Raw genomic sequence first — 26,014 nt, 5'->3', positions numbered from 1 at the left:
TCTTTTCTCCTCCCGCATGGCTTTAGTTCCTTCTCAGTCGACTTTCTGATCTGCCAAAACTTATGTTGCCTGTCTGCGTAATATCTCCTCACCTTTCGATATAGAACTTATTTTTACAGTCCTTCTAATTGTGTTGCGGTAGCCTGCACGAAACGTTCAAACAACGAGGACGCACTTCACAGTGGTCGTCATCGGGTTGGATGAGCTTGGTGGATAACAATTGAACAGCGATGACCTTGACAGCACAATGAGAGCGTGGCGTCCCAGCTCTACATTACGAAGCTGCAATGAGATGATTAAGCGGTAGCTTCAGCAACGGCAGCAACGCTTCCCCAGCAAGCGGTGTTTCGACGTTTGTTCAAATAAGCATGGAAAATATTGTAACGTGCTTCGTTTCTTTTATGTTGCTCATGCCTCGAAAAACGTGAGTTTTTACTGTTATTACTTGTTTATTCCGCTATCTCCTTTTCACGCGCTTGACCGCATAGGTAGGATTATGAAATTCGAAATGTATTGCGACGATTGAATGTCCGAACGTACTGCAACTAATGGAAGCCCGTTGGACTTTATCGGTACTGGTAATATAGCCGGAAAGCCGATAAATTTAGATGATGATGATGATATGTGGTGTTTATTGGCGCAAGGGCCAAGTGTGGCCAAAGAGCGCCAAGACGATAAATTTAGAGTGTTTATGGTTGCCTAATGACAAGTTTGCCTTTTTGGAGTTTTGACGATCTTTTTGATGACTTTGTTAATTCTTCCCAGGTGAAATTCCTCATAGGCCGTTGGCAAAGATCAGTATCTAGCCCTATAATATCACAAGAGGGATATATACAGGATATTCCAGCTAACTTTAGCCAGAGTTTAAAAATATGCGAATGCGAAAACAAACCAAGGTATTGTTGTTTGCCGTCACTTGGAGATACTCAAACGATTTTCATACCGCATAATTAGTTAATTAATCCTAATTAAGTAACCAACTTCTCAATTATCATAATTAGATTAAAAGTGTCAATGAGAAAATTGTCGAGCGACATGAAAAGCTCCGGATACAGCTTTCTGTTGCTCAATTCGTGCTACATAAAGGTGTTTTTCCGGTTGTCAAGGAAGCCCTCAAGTGCACGCAAAGTGCCTCGAGCGGCCAGTCGCGCGGCAATTTTGCGTGCATTTGCGGGCTTCTTGGAGAATCGGAAAAACGCCTTTATGTAGCACGTATTGAGCAACAGAAAGCTGTATCCGGAGCTTTTCATGTCGCTCGACAATTTTCTCATTGACACTTTTCATCGAATTACGATAATTGAGAACTTGATTAATTAATTAATACTAATTATCTAATTAGATGGTATCAAAAAGAAGAACGCGTTGCCGGCGCTCGTGAATCTTGAAAGCGGTCTGCGAGGTGGTTAAAGTGCGCGCCCGCGTGAGCCTCATCTTCAAAGCGATCTGCGTCGTTTGCAGCGTGCGCGTAGTGCCGATAGCTTCGTATGCGCTGTGCTTTCGACGTTTCGTACGCGTTGAAGCGACAGATGCACGGAGGTCAATTTGCTCGAGGCTGCTGCCACGATTTCTAACTCCAGCATTTTCGCAGACAGTTTCCGCTGTCATCGGGCGATGTGTGTTCATGTTTACCTGTGCGCGCGTGACAGCGTGCTGGTTAATTTAGTTAAAACATGTGGACGGGCTAGTTGGTTTGTCTCCATTATAGAATTTGTAAGCGCGACTGAAGAAGGACGTAGAAAAGAACAGACACACAAGGACAGCGCTGTCTCCGTGTGTCTGTTTCTTTCTACGTCCTCGTTGAGTCACGCTTACGCACTCTAATAATAATAATATTTGGGGTTTTACGTGCCAAAACCACTTTCTGATTATGAGGCACGCCGTAGTGGAGGACTCCGGAAATTTTGACCACCTGGGGTACTTTAAAGTGCACCTAAATCTAAGCACACGGGTGTTTTCGTATTTCGCCCCCATCGAAATGCGGCCGCCGTGGCCGGGATTCGATCCCGCGACCTCGTGCTCAGCAGCCCAACACCATAGCCACTGAGCAACCACGGCGGGTCTTACGCACTCTATCATTGTTAATTTAGTTAGTAAGCGAATGTTTAAAAGTTTATACGGCCGATAAAACTACTATCCTTACTTCGTACAGCTGTCCACTAATTTGCTATCACAATCGGTGCTTCGCTTTTCAGGCAGAACTGCGAATTTTTAAAAATGATTTTACCCGGAGGTTCAGTTTGTGGTTGAAATTGTGATTGAAATAGTGTAGTGAAATAACGCTTCTTAAAGCAGCAGACATTGGCACTCAGACGTGCGAGACGACTTGAATGGCAATGATGAACGATGTTGTTTTCAAAGAAGCCTTTAAGAAAACATTAGTGCGTTTTATTGCCAACATCACGCTCTGTTAAGATTTACGGGCATGACAAAACTGCGATAAAATGCAGAGATACACTCCCAGTATAGAAGAAGGGATGGATGGTGCGGATGCGGTGGTGTTGCGTCGGTTAGGAGAGCTAAAATTGAAGTCATGCAGCTCCTGGATCGAGAAATACAACTTAAGAGAACGAACCGGGCATAAAGAAAAAAGACATAAAATTCAACAAAATATGGCAAGATCCCAATCTAAGCTGTCGCGTTCTTTTCTTTTTTTTTATTTGGTCACGTAATAAAAATTGTGTTCTAAAGCAAAAAAAAAAAAAAAGAAACGGAGAAGTAATACCCAGCTGTACAAGAGGCCGGGAAACTGCAAGGCAATCAGATTCAAATAAATTACGGACAAACACGATAGCCTGCGACAGGACTGCCGCGAAATCGAGCCCTGTTGTATTTTTCGACAGGAAGAAGAAATCTCAGATGTTGAGCATGATGATGGTAAATAAATGTCTTTGTTGAACGTAACTTCCTGGTCTAAGTAGGGTTCAGATTTCACCTTGAAGAAACTCACTGAGGAAGTAGCGGCCTTGAAGGCACACGGCTATCCACTTTTTTTTAAAGAATTTAGTTGTAAGCGATAATTGTATTCCTCTGTTGTACTCACATCAGACTTCCTCAGACCTGACCTCTCCCGCATTTAGTGCAGCTTAGAAACAGAAAAAGAAAATATTCGCGTGATTTCCGTGCCCATAAAAAAGCCACAGAATCTTCTTTGTTGATCACTATCGTTAAATGTCGTTGCATAGCTTGCTTCAATCGCTTCGCTTTTACTGGAAGCCAAATATGAAATGTTTGTGGTGAAAGGCTCCCAAGCGAAGCATTATGGTATTAATAAAAAAATGCAATTTGAAACTCTGCCGTTATCATGATCGGATAAATTTTTAGACTCTTTTTTTTCTGTTCTTCCATTCAGTGCCGCTGCACTTCCATACATAACAAGACCGGGCTCAGTTTCTTACGACGCAGTGAACTTTCACCAGCTGCCAGATCTCGACGAATTGTTCGATGGATACGACAAACGGGCTTGGCCCACATACGGCACAGGTGAGAGCACAGTTCGTAACTATCTTCTGTGTAACACGTTGTGCAAAATATATGCGTTCAAGTATGACATGCATGGAGCAAAGGAGAACACAAGAAAGAGAGAAAAGAAAACAGTTAGTCATTCTATGACAACGTGATCGAGCGAATTTACTGGTTTATCGTATATTTATGGGGCGCCCGATGAAACACGCTAGGTTGTATGTGCGTTCTAGGAACGCCAATAGCCAGTCAACTCTTCCAGCTCTGCATTTATGAGGATCCTTGTAGAATGTGCACGAGTGCGAATTTGTATATCTTTTAAAAACTAAGTTGGTCAAATAAAAATCATGACCCATTCCACTCGGTGAAAGGGGATGGCCAGGGAAGCTGTGCAGCACATGACAAAAAGTAACACCGAATTTGGACGAAGCTACGAACACGTTTGTTGTCTTGATCGGTGGTCATCGTGACAAAAAGTACGCACACATTTATTTTTATACATCCGCGTCCATTGGTGTTATACATGCGTTGTATACGTTCGTGTTTTCATTTCGCGATATATTGAAGCGGAGAACTTGAGACCGAAATCACCGCACCGACTGCCAGGGGGCCAGGGCCGCCAGCGCCTTCGCAGAGGGAGCGGCACTATGGGAACGCTGGCTTGATGAGCGGCGACGGAGCTAGCCGTGGAAGAAGACGACTACGACGAATGAGGGAGCAGTGGCACGAGCCATTGCTGATAGTTTTTGCTCACACAGATTTGTTGACGGACACGAAAGATGCACGGAACCCTAGCCCCATAACAGCCCTAGCCCCACATAAACCCTAGCCCCACATAAACAGCTTCACTGTAAAAAAAAAAATAAGAAAAGAAAAATAAAGCTACGAAAGCTTTAAAGACACATTTGTATCTGCAGTAAAACACGCTGTGGGGCTAGTTGGTGCATAGCTTTCAATAGATTAAGCGCCAAAAATGTCAGCACACAAGAAGAAATACAGCACCTTGTCCTGTCTGTATTTCTTCTTGTGTGCTGTCATTTTTGGCGCTTAATCTATTGAAAACATTTGTATCTGCTTGTAGCAACTGCGCTGTGCTGACACACTGCCTAAAAAGTTAGCGTCATACGAGCGTTAATATTGCGATCGAGATTTGATAATGTAACAGCTAATCTTCCTGGGAAAGCGGATAGTTAAGCAGCGGGCGGTGCTGTTCGCAATCGCGTGCGCGTATATTATCACGCTGTAGTTACGGTGAAAAACACTGTAGCAAAACTGTGACCCACGAAACTAACTTTTTTATTGGACGAACCTGTGCAGACAAAAGCAAGTGAGACTCAACGCACAACGATAGCGGCGGGCACAGTCAGCACTCGTCGAAATCTGATCTGCGGGTCAAGCGCGTCGGCTTTTATACATGACTCGTCGAAGGTTCCAGCGTAATCGCTGGTGACCGCGTGCCTTCCAGAAAGTGCTACACAATTCACGCCGTGCAGACGTTCACATTAAACAAGGTTCGGTGACAATAGACAACGGAAAGGACCATCGATAACATTCGAGAAACTTCCGAGACATGTTAAACTTCCTGCGCCCGGCGATAACGTTTAACATTTCTTAGCCGGTGAAAAATGGTCACAGAACAAAGTGCAGGTATCGATGAGCTTGGTTAAATTAGGAGTCATTTGTCACTTCTCGCGTAAGCGTGACTCAAGTCTCTTCAGGAGAAACAGCCGTTTAAATATACCAGCGTATCGGAACTGAACAATTACTACACACTGCAGGACAAAACGCTGGTTACTAAAAAGTATTTATCTATTATAGCAAGTGTTCTTAAAACCTCAATAACTAACAGTACTGCAGAAACGTAGACATTTAAATGTGGGTAGACATCCCCGTAAGGAGCCTGCTGGTGGTCTCGTGCGGACGATGCCCTCTCGGTGAGCGCATATTTCCCCCCTCATCTTTTAAGAGATTCAATACATACAAGCATTTGTCTCGCAAACCAGATTTATTTCAAGGGAATTTTCCACGTCTCAATTATTTCTCTCGTCGTATTCGAGGGCTCATTGCCGTGTTATAGTTTGTTAACGAAGCTTCCCCTCAAGTCTAAATATTGTAAGGCAGTTTGTCGTGTGCGTATCATGGCCACGCATGCTTATATCGCCTTTCCGTTTCTCTACCACGGTTGCGCCTTAAAACCACGGCGCTGCAAGTTTGCTTTCTTTTCCTTCCCTCTTCTCCGCCCTTAAACTGACTCTCTTAACTACTACACGCAGAGGCAAGAAACAGCGCGCGCTTTAGATGCTATAGATGAGACGAATATTTACAATTATTATTAGGGTTATAATTATATTCAAGTGCTGATTGCCGTGTTATAGTTTGTTAACGAAACTACCCCTCAATTCTAAATATTGTAAGGCAGTTTGTCGTGTGCGTATCATGGCCACGCATGCTTATATCGCCTTTCCGTTTCTCTACCACGGTTACGCTTTAAAAACCACGGCGCTGGAAGTTTGCTTTCCTTTCCTTCCCTCTTCTCCGCCCTTAAACTGACTCTCTTAACTACTACACGCAGAGGCAAGAAACAGCGCGCGCTTTAGATACTATAGATGAGACGAATATTTACAATTATTATTAGGGTTATAATTATATTCAAGTGCTGATTGCCGTGTTATAGTTTGTTAACGAAACTACCCCTCAATTCTAAATATTGTAAGGCAGTTCGTCGTGTGCGTATCATGGCCACGCATGCTTATATCGCCTTTCCGTTTCTCTACCACGGTTGCGCTTTAAAAACCACGGCGCTGGAAGTTTGCTTTCCTTTCCTTCCCTCTTCTCCGCCCTTAAACTGACTCTCTTAACTACTACACGCAGAGGCAAGAAACAGCGCGCGCTTTAGATACTATAGATGAGACGAATATTTACAATTATTATTAGGGTTATAATTATATTCAAGTGCTGATTGCCGTGTTATAGTTTGTTAACGAAACTACCCCTCAATTCTAAATACTGTAAGGCAGTTCGTCGTGTGCGTATCATGGCCACGCATGCTTATATCGCCTTTCCGTTTCTCTACCACGGTTGCGCTTTAAAAACCACGGCGCTGCAAGTTTGCTTTCCTTTCCTTCCCTCTTCTCCGCCCTTAAACTGACTCTCTTAACTACTGCACGCAGAGACAAAGAAACAGCACGCGCATGCGATCACATAGATGAGATGAATACATATATATAGAAAAGCATCAGTCATAGCTCTCGAAGTATAATATAATATAATATAGAATAGCCCTCGAAGATAGCTATTCCGGCGGCTAGCTTCCCACGCTATGCGTGCCGTCCTCGCACCTGTTAAAACTTTTCCTAGACGCTAGAACTATACTATTCTTACGCAACCTTGAGCGATCGGAAAGCGCGTTTTCCACGCCTGGCCGGCGGAGAGGGGGGGCTTCGTTCCGGCCGCGAAGCTCTTCACATCCCCGTAAGGAGCCTGCTGGTGGTCTCGTGCGGACGATGCCCTCTCGGTGAGCGCATATTTCCCCCCTCATCTTTTAAGAGATTCAATACATACAAGCATTTGTCTCGCAAACCAGATTTATTTCAAGGGAATTTTCCACGTCTCAATTATTTCTCTCGTCGTATTCGAGGGCTCATTGCCGTGTTATAGTTTGTTAACGAAGCTTCCCCTCAAGTCTAAATATTGTAAGGCAGTTTGTCGTGTGCGTATCATGGCCACGCATGCTTATATCGCCTTTCCGTTTCTCTACCACTGTTGCGCTTTAAAAACCACGGCGCTGCAAGTTTGCTTTCCTTTCCTTCCCTCTTCTCCGCCCTTAAACTGACTCTCTTAACTACTACACGCAGAGGCAAGAAACAGCGCGCGCTTTAGATACTATAGATGAGACGAATATTTACAATTATTATTAGGGTTATAATTATATTCGAGTGCTGATTGCCGTGTTATAGTTTGTTAACGAAACTACCCCTCAATTCTAAGTATTGTAAGGCAGTTTGTCGTGTGCGTATCATGGCCACGCATGCTTATATCGCCTTTCCGTTTCTCTACCACGGTTGCGCTTTAAAAACCACGGCGCTGCAAGTTTGCTTTCCTTTCCTTCCCTCTTCTCCGCCCTTAAACTGACTCTCTTAACTACTACACGCAGAGGCAAGAAACAGCGCGCGCTTTAGATACTATAGATGAGACGAATATTTACAATTATTATTAGGGTTATAATTATATTCAAGTGCTGATTGCCGTGTTATAGTTTGTTAACGAAACTACCCCTCAATTCTAAATATTGTAAGGCAGTTTGTCGTGTGCGTATCATGGCCACGCATGCTTATATCGCCTTTCCGTTTCTCTACCACGGTTGCGCTTTAAAAACCACGGCGCTGCAAGTTTGCTTTCCTTTCCTTCCCTCTTCTCCGCCCTTAAACTGACTCTCTTAACTACTACACGCAGAGGCAAGAAACAGCGCGCGCTTTAGAGACTATAGATGAGACGAATATTTACAATTATTATTAGGGTTATAATTATATTCAAGTGCTGATTGCCGTGTTATAGTTTGTTAACGAAACTACCCCTCAATTCTAAATATTGTAAGGCAGTTTGTCGTGTGCGTATCATGGCCACGCATGCTTATATCGCCTTTCCGTTTCTCTACCACGGTTGCGCTTTAAAAACCACGGCGCTGCAAGTTTGCTTTCCTTTCCTTCCCTCTTCTCCGCCCTTAAACTGACTCTCTTAACTACTACACGCAGAGACAAAGAAACAGCACGCGCATGCGATCGCATAGATGAGATGAATTCATATATATAGAAAAGCATCAGTCATAGCTCTCGAAGTATAATATAATATAATATAGAATAGCCCTCGAAGATAGCTATTCCGGCGGCTAGCTTCCCACGCTATGCGTGCCGTCCTCGCACCTGTTAAAACTTTTCCTAGACGCTAGAACTATACTATTCTTACGCAACCTTGAGCGATCGGAAAGCGCGTTTTCCACGCCTGGCCGGCGGAGAGGGGGGGCTTCGTTCCGGCCGCGAAGTTCTCCACATCCCCGTAAGGAGCCTGCTGGTGGTCTCGTGCGGACGATGCCCTCTCGGTGAGCGCATATTTCCCCCCTCATCTTTTAAGAGATTCAATACATGCAAGCATTTGTCTCGCAAACCAGATTTATTTCAAGGGAATTTTCCACGTCTCAATTATTTCTCTCGTCGTATTCGAGGGCTCATTGCCGTGTTATAGTTTGTTAACGAAGCTTCCCCTCAAGTCTAAATATTGTAAGGCAGTTTGTCGTGTGCGTATCATGGCCACGCATGCTTATATCGCCTTTCCGTTTCTCTGCCACGGTTGCGCCTTAAAACCACGGCGCTGCAAGTTTGCTTTCTTTTCCTTCCCTCTTCTCCGCCCTTAAACTGACTCTCTTATCTACTACACGCAGAGGCAAGAAACAGCGCGCGCTTTAGATACTATAGATGAGACGAATATTTACAATTATTATTAGGGTTATAATTATATTCAAGTGCTGATTGCCGTGTTATAGTTTGTTAACGAAACTACCCCTCAATTCTAAATATTGTAAGGCAGTTCGTCGTGTGCGTATCATGGCCACGCATGCTTATATCGCCTTTCCGTTTCTCTACCACGGTTGCGCTTTAAAAACCACGGCGCTGCAAGTTTGCTTTCCTTTCCTTCCCTCTTCTCCGCCCTTAAACTGACTCTCTTAACTACTGCACGCAGAGACAAAGAAACAGCACGCGCATGCGATCGCATAGATGAGATGAATACATATATATAGAAAAGCATCAGTCATAGCTCTCGAAGTATAATATAATATAATATAGAATAGCCCTCGAAGATAGCTATTCCGGCGGCTAGCTTCCCACGCTATGCGTGCCGTCCTCGCACCTGTTAAAACTTTTCCTAGACGCTAGAACTATACTATTCTTACGCAACCTTGAGCGATCGGAAAGCGCGTTTTCCACGCCTGGCCGGCGGAGAGGGGGGGCTTCGTTCCGGCCGCGAAGCTCTCCACATCCCCGTAAGGAGCCTGCTGGTGGTCTCGTGCGGACGATGCCCTCTCGGTGAGCGCATATTTCCCCCCTCATCTTTTAAGAGATTCAATACATACAAGCATTTGTCTCGCAAACCAGATTTATTTCAAGGGAATTTTCCACGTCTCAATTATTTCTCTCGTCGTATTCGAGGGCTCATTGCCGTGTTATAGTTTGTTAACGAAGCTTCCCCTCAAGTCTAAATATTGTAAGGCAGTTTGTCGTGTGCGTATCATGGCCACGCATGCTTATATCGCCTTTCCGTTTCTCTACCACGGTTGCGCTTTAAAAACCACGGCGCTGCAAGTTTGCTTTCCTTTCCTTCCCTCTTCTCCGCCCTTAAACTGACTCTCTTAACTACTACACGCAGAGGCAAGAAACAGCGCGCGCTTTAGATACTATAGATGAGACGAATATTTACAATTATTATTAGGGTTATAATTATATTCGAGTGCTGATTGCCGTGTTATAGTTTGTTAACGAAACTACCCCTCAATTCTAAGTATTGTAAGGCAGTTTGTCGTGTGCGTATCATGGCCACGCATGCTTATATCGCCTTTCCGTTTCTCTACCACGGTTGAGCTTTAAAAACCACGGCGCTGCAAGTTTGCTTTCCTTTCCTTCCCTCTTCTCCGCCCTTATACTGACTCTCTTAACTACTACACGCAGAGGCAAGAAACAGCGCGCGCTTTAGATACTATAGATGAGACGAATATTTACAATTATTATTAGGGTTATAATTATATTCAAGTGCTGATTGCCGTGTTATAGTTTGTTAACGAAACTACCCCTCAATTCTAAATATTGTAAGGCAGTTTGTCGTGTGCGTATCATGGCCACGCATGCTTATATCGCCTTTCCGTTTCTCTACCACGGTTGCGCTTTAAAAACCACGGCGCTGCAAGTTTGCTTTCCTTTCCTTCCCTCTTCTCCGCCCTTAAACTGACTCTCTTAACTACTACACGCAGAGGCAAGAAACAGCGCGCGCTTTAGAGACTATAGATGAGACGAATATTTACAATTATTATTAGGGTTATAATTATATTCGAGTGCTGATTGCCGTGTTATAGTTTGTTAACGAAACTACCCCTCAATTCTAAGTATTGTAAGGCAGTTTGTCGTGTGCGTATCATGGCCACGCATGCTTATATCGCCTTTCCGTTTCTCTACCACGGTTGCGCTTTAAAAACCACGGCGCTGGAAGTTTGCTTTCCTTTCCTTCCCTCTTCTCCGCCCTTAAACTGACTCTCTTAACTACTACACGCAGAGACAAAGAAACAGCACGCGCATGCGATCGCATAGATGAGATGAATACATATATATAGAAAAGCATCAGTCATAGCTCTCGAAATATAATATAATATAATATAGAATAGCCCTCGAAGATAGCTATTCCGGCGGCTAGCTTCCCACGCTATGCGTGCCGTCCTCGCACCTGTTAAAACTTTTCCTAGACGCTAGAACTATACTATTCTTACGCAACCTTGAGCGATCGGAAAGCGCGTTTTCCACGCCTGGCCGGCGGAGAGGGGGGGCTTCGTTCCGGCCGCGAAGCTCTCCACATCCCCGTAAGGAGCCTGCTGGTGGTCTCGTGCGGACGATGCCCTCTCGGTGAGCGCATATTTCCCCCCTCATCTTTTAAGAGATTCAATACATACAAGCATTTGTCTCGCAAACCAGATTTATTTCAAGGGAATTTTCCACGTCTCAATTATTTCTCTCGTCGTATTCGAGGGCTCATTGCCGTGTTATAGTTTGTTAACGAAGCTTCCCCTCAAGTCTAAATATTGTAAGGCAGTTTGTCGTGTGCGTATCATGGCCACGCATGCTTATATCGCCTTTCCGTTTCTCTACCACGGTTGCGCTTTAAAAACCACGGCGCTGCAAGTTTGCTTTCCTTTCCTTCCCTCTTATCCGCCCTTAAACTGACTCTCTTAACTACTACACGCAGAGGCAAGAAACAGCGCGCGCTTTAGATACTATAGATGAGACGAATATTTACAATTATTATTAGGGTTATAATTATATTCGAGTGCTGATTGCCGTGTTATAGTTTGTTAACGAAACTACCCCTCAATTCTAAATACTTTAAGGCAGTTGTCCTAGTCTCTAAAGCCGCTCGAGTTCACGCTGGTCCTCTGGCGGCCATTTTTCCTAGAAATTATGCCTTCCAACCACTCGACTTCCAAAATCGACTGTCGCGGACAACACCAGCCCCTTTCCACATAAGTATGAGGCTCGGAGCAGGAGCTATGGCGCTTGAAAGTAACCGCTGGCTTGACGAACCAACCGACTAAGCTACCTTTCCGGGCAACATTGAAGGATCACGAGTTCAAATCACATGTTATGTTCCTCTTTTTTTTTTTAAAGGTATTTTCCTTCCTTTTATCACTGTACGGAAACCCTCCTAAAAAAAAAATTATATATCCTCAATTATGTGTGGCCACACATGTGCAGGTCATAAATACCAGGTTCTTTAGCCGAGTGCCATCCATGCGGTATAACCGAGCTCAGATTGGTCCACCTTGACTGATCAAATAGGGCGCCACTGTAGGTTAAATGAGGCGTACAACTCCTGCGGGACCCGCCATGGTTGCTCAGTGGTCATGGTGTTAGACTGCTGAGCACGAGGTCGCGGGATCGGACCCCGGCCACGGCGGCCGCATTTCGATGGGGGCGAAATGCGAAAACACCCGTGTACTTAGAATTAGGTGCACGTTAAAGAACCCCAGGTGGTCGAAATTTTCGGAGTCCTCCACTACGGCGTGCATAATCAGAAAGTGGTTTTTGTCACGCAAAACACCATAATTCAATTTTTAATTTAGCTCCTGCGGGGACGGTAGAGTATCCGTCTCCAGTGCAAGAGGACCGTGATTCAAATCCCGGTGCCGCGCAATTCTCCTCCGGGAAATACAAAAATAATAAAAAAAAACTGTGTGTTGAGAAATTGCACAAACAGGCCTGGAGTGCGGCCTGATCCCGGTGACCAGAACCGGTAACGCACTCTCTCACCAGAGCAGGATTGGCCACCCTGGTGCAGTACTTGGCCACAACCTCCTATATGAATACAACAATCAAACCCCGGCCCTCAGTCCCCAGCAGCCGCGAAGCAACTGACCACGGCGGCGGTCAGATCTGTAACGCTGCAGAGGGTGCTAAGAATACCTGGCTCCGGACAGGCCGCCATTGGAATCTGAACCTGGCAACGTTTAACGTTAGAACGCTATCTAGTGAGGCGAGTCTAGCAGTATTATTGGAGGAATTAGAGGGTAGTAAATGGGATATAATAGGGCTCAGTGAGGTTAGGAGGACAAAAGAAGCATATACAGTGCTAAAAAGCGGGCATGTACTGTGTTACCGGGGCTTAGCGGAGAGGCGAGAACTAGGAGTCGGATTCCTGATTAATAAGGAAATAGCTGGTAACATACAGGAATTCTATAGCATTAACGAGAGGGTGGCAGGTCTTGTTGTGAAACTTAATAAGAAGTACAAATTGAAGGTAGTACAAGTCTATGCCCCTACATGCAGTCATGATGATCAGGAAGTCGAAAGCTTTTATGAAGACGTGGAATCGGCGATGGGTAAAGTCAAAACAAAATACACTATACTGATGGGCGACTTCAATGCCAGGGTAGGCAAGAAGCAGGCTGGAGACAAGTCAGTGGGGGAATATGGCATAGGCTCTAGGAATAGCAGTGGAGAATTATTAGTAGAGTTTGCAGAACAGAATAATATGCGGATAATGAACACCTTTTTCCGCAAGCGGGTTAGTCGAAAGTGGACGTGGAGGAGCCCGAATGGTGAGACTAGAAATGAAATCGACTTCATACTCTGCGCGAACCCTGGCATCATACAAGATGTAGACGTACTCGGCAAGGTACGCTGCAGTGACCATAGGATGGTAAGAACTCGAATTAGCCTAGACTTGAGGAGGGAACGGAAGAAACTGGTACACAAGAAGCCAATCAATGAATTAGCGGTAAGAGGGAAACTAGAGGAATTCCGGATCAAGCTACAGAACAGGTATTCGGCTTTAACTCAGGAAGAGGACCTTAGTGTTGAAGCAATGAACGACTATCTCATGGGAACCATTAAGGAGTGCGCAATAGAAGTCGGTGGTAACTCCGTTAGACAGGAAACCAGTAAGCTATCACAGGAGACGAAAGATCTGATCAAGAAACGCCAATGTATGAAAGCCTCTAACCCTACAGCTAGAATAGAACTGGCAGAACTTTCTAAGTTAATCAACAAGCGTAAGACAGCGGACATCAGGGACTATAATATGGATAGAATTGAACAGGCTCTCAGGAACGGAGGAAGCCTAAAAACAGTGAAGAAGAAACTAGGAATAGGCAAGAATCAGATGTGTGCGTTAAGAGACAAAGCCGGCAATATCGTTACTAATATGGATGAGATAGTTCAAGTGGCTGAGGAGTTCTATAGAGATTTATACAGTACCAGTGGCACCCACGACGATAGTGGAAGAGAGAATAGCCTAGAGGAATTCGAAATCCCACAGGTAACGCCAGAAGAAGTAAAGAAAGCCTTAGGAGCTATGCAAAGGGGGAAAGCAGCCGGGGAGGATCAGGTAACAGCAGATTTGTTGAAGGATGGTGGTCAGATTGTTCTAGAGAAACTGGCCACCCTGTATACGCAATGCCTCATAACCTCGAGCGTACCGGAATCTTGGAAGAACGCTAACATAATCCTAATCCATAAGAAAGGGGACGCCAAAGACTTGAAAAATTATAGACCGATCAGCTTACTGTCCGTTGCCTACAAAGTATTTACTAAGGTAATCGCAAATAGAATCAGGAACACCTTAGACTTCTGTCAACCAAAGGACCAGGCAGGATTCCGTAAAGGCTACTCAACAATAGACCATATTCACACTATCAATCAAGTGATAGAGAAATGTGCAGAATATAACCAACCGTTATATATAGCTTTCATTGATTACGAGAAAGCGTTTGATTCAGTCGAAACCTCAGCAGTCATGGAGGCATTACGGAATCAGGGTGTAGATGAGCCATATGTAAAGATACTGGAAGATATCTATAGCGGCTCCACAGCCACCGTAGTCCTCCACAAAGAAAGCAACAAAATCCCTATAAAGAAAGGCGTCAGACAGGGAGATACGATATCTCCAATGCTATTCACAGCATGTTTACAGGAGGTATTCAGAGGCCTGGAGTGGGAAGAATTGGGGATAAAAGTTGATGGAGAATACCTTAGCAACTTGCGATTCGCTGATGATATTGCCTTGCTTAGTAACTCAGGAGACCAATTGCAATGCATGCTCACTGACCTGGAGAGGCAAAGCAGAAGGGTGGGTCTGAAAATTAATCTGCAGAAAACTAAAGTAATGTTTAACAGGCTCGGAAGAGAACAGCAGTTTACGATAGGTAGCGAAGCACTGGAAGGGGTAAGGGACTACATCTACTTAGGGCAGGTAGTGACCACGGATCCGGATCATGAGACTGAAATAACCAGAAGAATAAGAATGGGCTGGGGTGCGTTTGGCAGGCATTCTCAAATCATGAACAGCAGGTTGCCACTATCCCTCAAAAGGAAAGTGTATAACAGCTGTGTGTTACCAGTACTCACATATGGGGCAGAAACCTGGAGACTTACGAAAAGGGTTCTGCTGAAATTGAGGACGACGCAACGAGCTATGGAAAGAAGAATGATGGGTGTGACGTTAAGGGATAAGAAAAGAGCAGATTGGGTGAGGCAACAAACGCGGGTAAACGACATCTTAGTTGAAATCAAGAAAAAGAAATGGGCATGGGCCGGACATGTAATGAGGAGGGAAGATAACCGATGGTCACTAAGGGTTACGGACTGGATTCCAAGGGAAGGGATGCGTAGCAGGGGGCGGCAGAAAGTTAGGTGGGCGGATGACATTAAGACGTTTGCAGGGACAACATGGCCACAATTAGTACATGACCGGGGTAGTTGGAGAAGTATGGGAGAGGCCTTTGCCCTGCAGTGGGCGTAACTAGGCTGATGATGATGATGATGATTTATGCAAGACACATGGGTGCTTAAAAGATGGACCATTGTCAATAACAACTGCCACGTATAAAGGCCAATCGAGGCAGTGCCCGTCGTGTGAAATAATATGTCGTATTTATTGCTAATCGTTGCCCTTACGCCTCTTGTTTTAACGCTTGTTTAGCGTGCTCAACGGCACAATAAAGCTCTACCCATATTTTAGATGCCCTATGACCCCTTGAACTTTTCCTAGCAGCGTCCTCTGAAGGACCGATGCTGCAAGACAACTTCGCATTCTAGGACACACGCTCTCCCTAGCAGAGTGGAATACCGCACAGACAAGACGCGCCCGACTGCACTGACTAAATCCTTTGCTGCAACTCGGACCTCCGGCCGGACTGTACCGACGCGAAGCGTCTCTCCTGTGTCGATTGTGACTCGGAGTTGCCTTCACGAAAGCTTACTCAGTACTAATTAGAATGGCTGATAGTCCTGCATGTGACGTTTGCTGATGCGAGAAGAACATTGACCACTTATTTTGCCACTGTCCTCAATTTCAAGCACAAGGACAATCTTTTTCCGACAGATTGAGGAAACTAGATGATCGTCCTCTGAGTGAACAGACAGCACTAGAGCACCGTCCCCATCGATAATCGGTTCAGAAGGCAGTGAATGCATTTTTGTGCTTTCTGAGAACGTCTGGTTTTCACGAGTGGCTTTGACTCAACTACTGTCCGTGCACGTATCTATACCCTCTCTCTCTCCCTTCTCTATCTACCCCTCATCCCTCTTCCCAGCGTAGGCAGCCATTCTGACTCTTGACTTCTCTCTCTCTCTCTCCTAGCAGCGTTGTAATTGCTGCTAACGTATGCAAATGTAAATACGGCTGCTTTGGCTTTCCATTTTTGTTTATTCTTGCCTTTACGCTAAGAGAACACAAATTTTCAGTAACGGACACAAAATCTTCACCGCCACACCTGTGGCATGGCGTTGCAATATAAATCACCGGAGCAGCGATGGGCTTCATAAGGGGTTTCTATTTCGTCAACTCCAAAGTTGGAGTTGCATATACGAAAAGTACACGCCGAGACATATTGTTGGCGTCCATACGTTTCTTCGGCATAAGCCACTAGCGTCCCGTGGTAATGGCTTGGTGAGTCTTGCGTCAAATGCAACTCTGGGTGTTTTCATCTAACCAGCCCAGCTAAAGCACCAATGCAGCGAGCCTAATGAAACAGGATGACTTGTTACATTTATATATTAACTCTTATCCAAGATCAAGTATCCATCATGAACAAATACACGCTGGTTTCTTCTAGGGGAGCCCACAAAAGTCCTAGTGGACATGCGTATCAACACCCTAGGACCGATGAATGCAGAGGACATGGTGAGTCAACAGAAGTTTAGTTGAGCATCAGTGCTCCTTTACTCGGTGCACGTCATGGTGTAGCTTCGTTGCTTTTGGTGCAAACTGTCCCCCAAGCGTATGCAAGGAGGACGCAAGAAATGCGTGGCAACATCACGCATTGGCGCTGTATCACATTCAGTATTACATTCGCCATGGCATGTCAACAATGTGTTCATCACATTGAAGTTGAATTTGGGGTTGGAATCTAGCCAGCTAGCCAGATCGTCTATGAAGAATACTAACGTCTGGTACCACATCTTTCTTTCCTCTCTGTCAATCACACCATGTCACTGCAGGATTACGAGATGGACATATTCTTCCGGCAAGCTTGGCGGGACCCGAGGATATCGCTGCGGCGCTTCGGCCACATCGACAACCTGACGGTGAACGGCGCCGCTCTGCTTGGACGCATGTGGAAACCCGACTTATACTTCGTGAATGCCAAGGAAGTGCGCACTCACACGGTCACCATGCCCAACCAGCTGCTCAGGCTTTCGCCAGACGGGGACGTGCTCGTGAGCATCAGGTGCGCAGCATAGCTCTCTGAAGCATGCTTACGCTCACGTGCCTCTTAAGTTGGTGCGTCAGACGTGCCTATATTGCGGGAGACGGAGTAATAGGGACAATAAAATTCAAACAGCACTAAACGACAGGACCAGAATGAGGAGGAGACAAACACGGCGCTGATGCTCCCCATTAGTAAGTTCTTAGTAAGCTCTTGACATCTTAGTTGAAATCAAGAAAAAAATGGGCATGGGCAGGACATGTAATGAGGAGGGAAGATAACCGATGGTCATTAAAGGTTACAGACTGGATTCCAACTCCTCCACATTCTGGTCCTGTCGTTTAGCGCTGTTTGAATTTTACTGTTACCATGCAACACCAACTCGCCCAATCCGCTGCCCTTCTGTAATAGGGACGACGTATGTCATAGCGTCACGCGCCTTCCATCACAATGATTCATTAAGGACTTACTAATCATCATCGTCAGCCTGGTTACGCCCACTGCAGGGCAAAGGCCTCTCCCATACTTCTCCAACTACCCTGGTCATGTACTAATTGTGGCCATGTTGTCCCTGCAAACTTAATCTCATCCGCCCACCTAACTTTCTGCCGCCCCCTGCTATAGATACGCTTCCCTTCCCTTGGAATCCAGTCTGTAACCTTTAATGACCATCGGTTATCTTCCCTCCTCATTACATGCCCTGCCCATGCCCATTTTTTTCTTGATTTCAACTAAGATGTGAAGAGCTTACTAAGAACCTACTAATGGGGAGCATTAAGTTAGGCTATATTCCCAGATTACGCTTCTAGATTACCAAGACACCACATACACTGCGAGTGGAAGCTTGATAGGCCAGATAAAGGCACAACAATTGTAGAGCTTTCGCACCAGCGCCCATTGCTTATTTACTTTAATTCCTGCCTTATACCGACCAAATACGCGTACCTCGCGCGTACCGTCTCTTTTACAGCATTGCGCCACATAAATACAACAGTGAGGTACTGATAAACGTTGCCAATGGCGATTCTGCGGCCTGATATTAGCTATAGAGAGCTATTTTAGAAGAGGCCAATTAGCAACAAAATAAATTATCACTTTTGCAAGCTTGCTCGATCACACCTTGAGCGGTTGTGTATCTAAAAGGCCATCACAGTAAGCGAGGCGGAGTTTATTTCCGCAGACCAAACGAGATGGTTTTGTACGCTGGAACTACGGGTTAGTTCAGTGGGAGTTGCTCTAGTTTGCCTGTACAAAGCAGAATTTGCGTTTCCCTAAGCTGTGTGTTCTCTGCCCATATGAAGTTTGTTCACTTTGTGTAGCAGACTGGGCTTCGATTTTTTTCGAGCAAGGAAAACAGTACGAACTTATATTTACTAGAACAAAAGAACGGGTGTGACGGCCTGTTGTTATTTCCGCATATGGTTTCTCTGACGACCTAAATATTTAAAGAGCCTGTTCGTATTGAAGAAAAGTTTTGTCAATAAATAAAGATTACGTTTGATACTAACTGAACCCATGGTTCAAGCTAGGAAGTTTGCTAACTTTTGCTGCGTTAAAACGGCGCAAATGCGTAAAAGTGCTTTGATAACTGTGACGTCAAGCTGACTTACCGGCGATGCAAGTTAGGGTGAAATTCAACAAAGGGAAGCTTGGCCTTCGTGTTATAGACTAGTTCTCAATGTTTGCCAGACAAATCCACAAAAACAAAGTTTTAAAAAGAATAATTTAGGCCATCGTTCAGACGTCGGCAGCTACCGCGAAAGAAATAGAGTGCGGCGAGCAGATATTTCCCTCTGTCCATTTTACCACCCGCTACTACAATAAATTGACACAGTGTCTATTGTTCTGTGTCTTTAAAGTGCGTAAGCAAAATTATTACGCGAGCAGGGGCAAAGTTAACACCGCTGAATGACCCTCTCACAGTCCGCCCCACGTCAGTGGCGTGATTTGTAAGTTGACCTATAATTAAACACACTGCCCCTATATGCGCTTAGAATGATCGGGAAATTACCTCAGGTACGATATGCATGTTCTGGACATGGAGGCGCTATAATTAATGCCGCGATATGATGTTTCGTTTGAATGACATCCTTATTTCAATGAAAACTATCACTAACCTGGTTAACAGTTTGAAACCTGGCGATAATGATATATTTCGTCAATCTAGCGTATTCACTTCCGCTTTATTTGATTTCGGACATTCTCTAATTTATAGTTACGTTAGCATGTGCACAAACCAATAAAAGTCCACATTATCAAACAGTAGCGCTGGCCCGTAGCCTGAGCCATTTTAGCTACTGGTGATAAAGATCGCTTTTTCCCTTATCTTAGTTTTACTTGTTCCCACCTACAGTAAAATTACATACAGCAATATGCTTGAAAAATAGCAGGAACAGTAAGTAAAAAATGAGATTTTTGTGCGAATTTATTCATTCTCTCCGAGAACGGCGTCGGGTGGTTACAAATTTGTGGTGGCTGTGCAGGTTGAGCTTGAGGCTTTCCTGCTTGATGTTTTTCTACTACTTTCCATTCGACAAGCAGAGGTGCTTCGCCCAGCTTCGTCCATGTAAGTCACGCAGCCCTTCCTTTATCTTTATTTTCATGAGCGAGGCTTCGTAAGAAATGCACCAACACTGTTATGGTATTATATTTGGCTTTGTTGCGACCCCAACTTTCCTCTTTCGCTACCAGATATCAACACACTGAGCCAAGTAGAGTTCATTTGGCGAGAAGGCCATCCTGTACATCTGGTGGGGCCGATCCACATGCAGGATTTCAACCTCGAAGAGGTGTCGCACGAGAATTACACCATCGAACTTGAAAAAGGTGCGTCTTTTGGCAATGCATTAGGTTCCTTTTTTTTCTTTTTGAAGCTCCTTCTTTTCGGCATTTAAAATCCTGAGAGTCGGGCAATCGACTTCTTCAGTTCCTGTTAACAACCACTTAGAGGGAGGTTTTATACTGTGATGCAGAATACATTGTCCTTATATTCCTCTAGACCATACAAGGGGAAGCCTTAAACGTGACATTCGCTATTTGGTCGCTGAACCTTGGGAGTTCCACCCTCTTTCCCTTCCTTACCAGGTGCTAAAACCCAAGTGGTGAGGCTGTACCAGTATGCAAAAACTAAACTTTTTATCACCCCTCATGTAATGCCCCATTGGGATCCTTGAGGTTTAAATAAGTTCAAATAAATAAAAATACTTAACGAGTGAACCAACTAGCCGAAAACTCACTTCCTTTCGCTTTTCTCTGTTGCAGAGTAGCAGAATAGAGCGCGCTAGCTCAGGTTGACGTCTCTGCCATTCTTGTAAATAAAATTTATCTCTCTTTTTCTGTAGACCATCACCACATGAGCAACTACGCTAAAGCATAAGGCTACTCCAATATACCACGTCACTGCGTGTCAACCATGCCCTTTCATAGTTACAGCTCTATACTTTTAATTACAAAGCGGGACGTTCCGCGCGCACTTCCAGTGCATGCTAAACCAGTATCCATGACCAGAATCTCTAATGAATACAGCAGGTATTTTCCAAGTTGTACGGGTGTTATGAAGTTCGTGTTCCCATGCATCCTTTCAACGTGCAGCAGCTGAACAACACATATCTTCACTTGTGACACGCCTTCGTAGCAGCAGCCCCTATGGGTGCAATTTTCACGGGCACACTGCTGCAACGAAGAACGACCTGCCATGTTTAGTTTTCAACAAGCATTGCTCTAAACAGCGCATTGCCAGCGCGGTAAGCAGACGGGACCTGGTTCTTTGGCAATGGCGTGCTGTGACGGAATGTGAACTTGTTGCTGGCCCAGCTGGCGTTGGACACTGGCGTCTTGATCATCCGTAGTTGTCTGCATGCGCCAGTGATCATCTGAGCAATATTGCGTACCATATTGTGAGACATTATATTTCGGCACTGTCGGTGATTTAGGTGTTGCACGTCGCCTCTGATACTGCCGAAGCAAGCGCATGGCAGAGATACAACATGATTGTGAATAACCATCTGCTCGACCGTGAAGGCTTAGTTAACCGTTTTCTGTTCTTAAAAACGTTTTTTTTTTCTATTTTGTCCAGGTTCCTTTTCGTGCCTTCAGGTGACCTTCCTACTAGAAAGGCAGCAGGGTTTCCACATGATCCAGACGTACTTGCCCATCTACATACTGGTGTTTGTGTCTTGGCTTTCCGCGTGGATGAGGCCAGACGTTATTCCACCCAGGTTTGTGAGCACAAAAAGCAACAGGCATCTATAGCATACAGTAGTGACTGCAGCGACTGGAAGCGTCAGAGGTCGAGACATATTGCACAGGTGGTCGCTTAAGAAAGAAAAATTGACAAGTATCGATGACACTGTGTCACTAGCCTCTCGTAAGACCAACAAAATATGTCTCGTCCTTAAAGCGTTAGCATTTGCTAAAGACAACGAGATGCAGATGCATGGACTTCGGCACTTCTTGGAAAGCCACTTCGCGCAGGAGCGTTCACGCCACGCGGCCTTTCTCCCAATTGTTCTGCACTTTTTTGCGAGTGGCCATTAACAATGTGCGAAACGTCTCTCCGCTATCTAGGGAAGATCAAGCCGATATCTATGGTCTCGCCGAGTTCGGTTCCTTTGAAGATGAGTTATTATCCAAGTATAACACGGAAAAGAATAAAGTCGACGGGGGACGAAGACAGCTACTACGAACGCATGCTCTTGTTACATAATGCGAGGTCACGTTCTTGTGGCTGTGGCGCGTGGTCGAAATGTAGCATTAGATAAGCTTCCTTTACATCGGCTGCATGCACTGAGCGGTACATTTTTTTACGTGAACGTACAGTTTGGATACAACATGTAAGAAAGGCACACCACGTATGAACCACGGTTCTTATTTCACACGAAAACACCTATTTCCCGATAGCAGGTCCTAGTTTGTAGCCGAGGCTGCCTTACTGCAGCACTACCGGGCCGTACGCACTTAAGCACGCTGCGCTAGTTCTCAGCACTCCGCGCGCCTAGTTTTAGTGCGTGCTATAACACTCTTATCCGTTTTATTTTTCTGAACACTGCGCAGGGCCATCATCGGCGTGAACACGCTACTCACAATGGCCAGCATCTACTTGTCCCTCAGCACACACCTGCCCAACGTGGCTTACAACAAGGCCGTCGACGTCTGGTTGGTCGCGTGTATACTCCTCATAATAGGAGCCCTGATTGAGTTTGGTATTGCAAACTACCTCTTTCGAAGCAGACTCACTCGTGCCGAGTTCCTACAGGCGCTCACTGTCTTCAAGGTGAGTTGGGATGTGCTCTACAATGGAAATGTCGGCCAATTGGTCACACCCGAAAACCTAATTTCTTTTTCTCGTTTTTTTTAGAGGAGGGGGGGGGAGACAGCGAACGACGCATGACCACCGTGAATTATGTGAACGAAACATTGAAATTGTCGCCATGGTGCTAGCTAAGACAAACACGCTGTTAATGTTGGTATGGTGACGCGTCCGCCCTCTTTACGGAGGTGTCATGCGGTGGAGAAAAGACCAATGTGACTTAGGATAAATGCATCACTAGGGTTTCCACAGTGTAGATACATAAATAGTAGCAGTCGCCGCCTGACACTGCTGAGAGCAGCGAGAGACGATGGACAAGAGAGAATGGGCTATTTTTACTCGGACGAGCAGTATATAGTTCCGCTGGCTTTAAATGCGAAGTATGGGAGGTACTCAATGACGGGTCTACCTTCAAGTTAAATATAAGTGTTCTAACATAGCAGATTGAACTATCCTATACCTCGATCTGCTGCCGGGGTTGCTGAGGAGACTGGTATGTACACCTACAGCTCCGCATTGTTGCATAGTCCAGGGTAGTGTAGCGTACTGCTGCCGAGTTTTAGCGACGCCTGCCTATCGAAGCTCGACAGACGTTACTATTGGGTAGCGTGCCATTGTCGGCGGGCTGCAGGCATCCGGTAGACCATGGCGACCGGGCAAGGACGGGACGATTTCTAGTGCGAAACTTGCACGGTTTATTCAAAGGTTGGTGAAAATTGAATAGAAGGGAACGAAGTGATCTAAAAAGTATATTTCGGAGCCCCTTAAATAGGCTCTCTACAATCGTGGGAGGGATCTTGCTTCCGTCGACGTCACGTGACCGGCACAGAGTCTGATTCGCGGAAAGAGGGCCCCTCCTCCTCTGGTTATACCGAGCCTGCTGCAAGGAGGAGGTCGTCCAGCCTCCGGTTATACCGAGCCTCAGGTCCGGGAATTGCAGACGCTTGTCCTCTTTTGGGCGTTGCTGGTTCGCGGAAGTTCCCCTGTAAAGCTTTACAGTTCGAGGAAAGGGTCCCCCTAAAGTAGAACACACACACACAAAATAGGCCTGAAAACACTGCAGGGCTGCCGGCAGACCGGCAGACACTCGAGATGACCATGGCGAGTTAGGAAGTCACGCTTTATTTTGACGAGGCATGGTGGGTGAAAGTCCCTTCTGCACGAGGTGCCAACCGTAACAGGAGAAGTCACGCTTCATTTTGACGAAAGCATGGTGGGAGAAAGTCCTTTCTGCACGAGGTCCTAGACGCCAGCCGCAACAGCATGCGGGTGTCACCCAGTGTAGGGACGTATACAATGTAACCGATCACGCATCGTCGGGACTAAAGTGATCCAATCAGTAGATTTTTCTAGATTCGGTAGCTAAATCATGAATGAGACGATCTCACTATGCTCATTTAAGCAAGTTAGTAATTGCCTAATAAACTCACAAGTGTTTGATTGTAAAGCAACGGCACATGCAATGTTTTTACAATGGTGTTCGCAATATAAAGCATAAAATGAAGCTCATGCAGTGTGACGAAAGAAGCTTTAAAAAGAAGTGAGGCTGCATCGCAAGGAAAGAAAGTGCAAGAAAAAACACCCATCGATTATGTCTCCTATAAGAAACAACGCAGTAAATTGATACAAGTATCATTTGACATTAAAGGGAAGCTTGTCGCGGTATTAGCTGGGCAACAGCGAACAATCCGCAAACCTAGATTCCTTTACCACCTAATCTCCAGCCGCGGCCGAGATCCGTGCCCTCAAAATAGAGGTCTATTCATTCATTTTGTTCATACACGTGCTGCATGAATAAAGTATTATATGAGGATACAGTGCTTAAGGTTCCAGCTTGTGTCTTTTTTTTTCTTTATGCAGTGAAATGCTCTAAACACTGTCGTGTTTATTTTCTTTATGTTTTTGTAGTGCAAAGCTCAAAACACTATGGAGTGGTTAGCAGGAAGAAGGATTCCTAGTGGTAGCGCAAGGAATGTCGCTGAAGCGAACGTTTCGACAAGAGGGCTTGTCTTCGTCAGGGCGGCAACTGCCCTTGTCGAAATACTGCCTTCAGCGATATTTTTTGTTATACCACTGGTAATCACTTACCATAGTTCGGCTCCTCAAGTTCCAGAAGAAAATATAATGTTGTTAGGTAAAACGGAAATGCGTTTTACCCATCCAAGGACAGCAGAATGAAGCTCACTGTCGAGAAATGTCACATATCAGGTTCGAATTGGAACATCAATCTAGCGAGATCATCTATGCTATTCTATGTGCTTCGAACGGGTAGCCTGAGCTAAGGCTTATTAACTGCCGCATATTTGGTTGTTCCAGCCTACCTCGCCTTTTCAGGCATTTCTGAAACATTCGTGCCATTTTATGTGTTTTTTTCAATTCCAGAAAGACAAGCTGCCTAGGGATCCAAGCGGCCTTCCCTTGAACCAAAAGAGAGCATTCACCGTGGAGCGTTACTCGCGGGCTATGTTCCCGCTGCTGTTCCTAGCACTGAACATTGTCTATTGGTCTGTGTACCTCAGTAGGCCACTTGTGGAAGCCGAGACGATCTGAGTCAATGGAACTCGTAATCGGACCGCTAAAGAGACACTAAATTAGTTTAGAATAATGCAGTATTCTTTATACGCTATATTTTCGTTAATTTCGTGGTCATGCGCTGTTTATTGCCTCAGAATATTAGGGTCAGCGTTGCATACTTGAATTTCGCGCAGAAGCTCCCGCGCTGGTAGGCTAGTGTGATGTCACGCACTTCAAGGTATGCGTTTCATATATGAGCCATTGCGGCTATAGGTAACAATTCTTGAAACTTGCAAAGCTTAGTCATTGGTCCTGCCAGGTGACCTGCCAGGTCCTGTTGCATCTTAACCAATAAAATTTCCACTAGACCCGAGTAACCGTCAAAATTTGTGACATCGTGGAACGCTGGTGAGGCAACTTCAAGGAGTCGTCATCGCCAGCCTTTGTTCTTGTGTGTTTTCTGGTTTAACCGATTCCCCTATTACGGTAAGAGCGGCTTTTTTCTACTTTAGAAGAGCACTTTACTGATACAGCTGAAATTATTTTTCTTGTGATATCACTTATATGGACACTCCAGGCGCATTTCTGCCGTCGCCGTCGCCGTGATATTCCACATAAAATCCAAGGGCGATAACATTGTCGCCGCGCGCCGTGTGCAGTATGTGTGAGTGAAAGCACGCGAGGGTGAACCGACAACGGCGACACAATCTCGCGCCCGCAAGGGAGGAAAGCGGGGAGGAAGCGCGCCGTCTTTCGTCGAGCGCGAGACACCGGGG

At 45.3% G+C, this 26,014-nt stretch overlaps 1 protein-coding gene across 1 annotated transcript; it reads left to right on the top strand.

Moving 5' to 3' along the window:
* Window positions 1–3,346: 3,346 nt before the first annotated feature.
* On the top strand, window positions 3,347–25,405 carry LOC142583057 (glycine receptor subunit alpha-2-like). The gene is made up of 8 exons (XM_075693331.1): window positions 3,347–3,480; window positions 16,823–16,890; window positions 17,208–17,437; window positions 19,900–19,982; window positions 20,108–20,242; window positions 21,492–21,633; window positions 22,469–22,688; window positions 25,107–25,405. Exons 2-8 carry the CDS (start codon window positions 16,849–16,851, stop codon window positions 25,272–25,274), a joined length of 1,020 nt encoding a protein of 339 aa, XP_075549446.1. The 5' UTR covers window positions 3,347–3,480; window positions 16,823–16,848; the 3' UTR covers window positions 25,275–25,405.
* Window positions 25,406–26,014: the final 609 nt, after the last annotated feature.

The sequence above is a fragment of the Dermacentor variabilis genome, chromosome 5, assembly GCF_050947875.1.
Source record: "Dermacentor variabilis isolate Ectoservices chromosome 5, ASM5094787v1, whole genome shotgun sequence".
In the NCBI taxonomy this organism is placed as follows: Eukaryota; Metazoa; Arthropoda; class Arachnida; order Ixodida; family Ixodidae; genus Dermacentor; species Dermacentor variabilis.
Note: the sequence above shows the minus strand (reverse complement) of the source record. Positions and strands in the feature narration are given on the sequence as shown.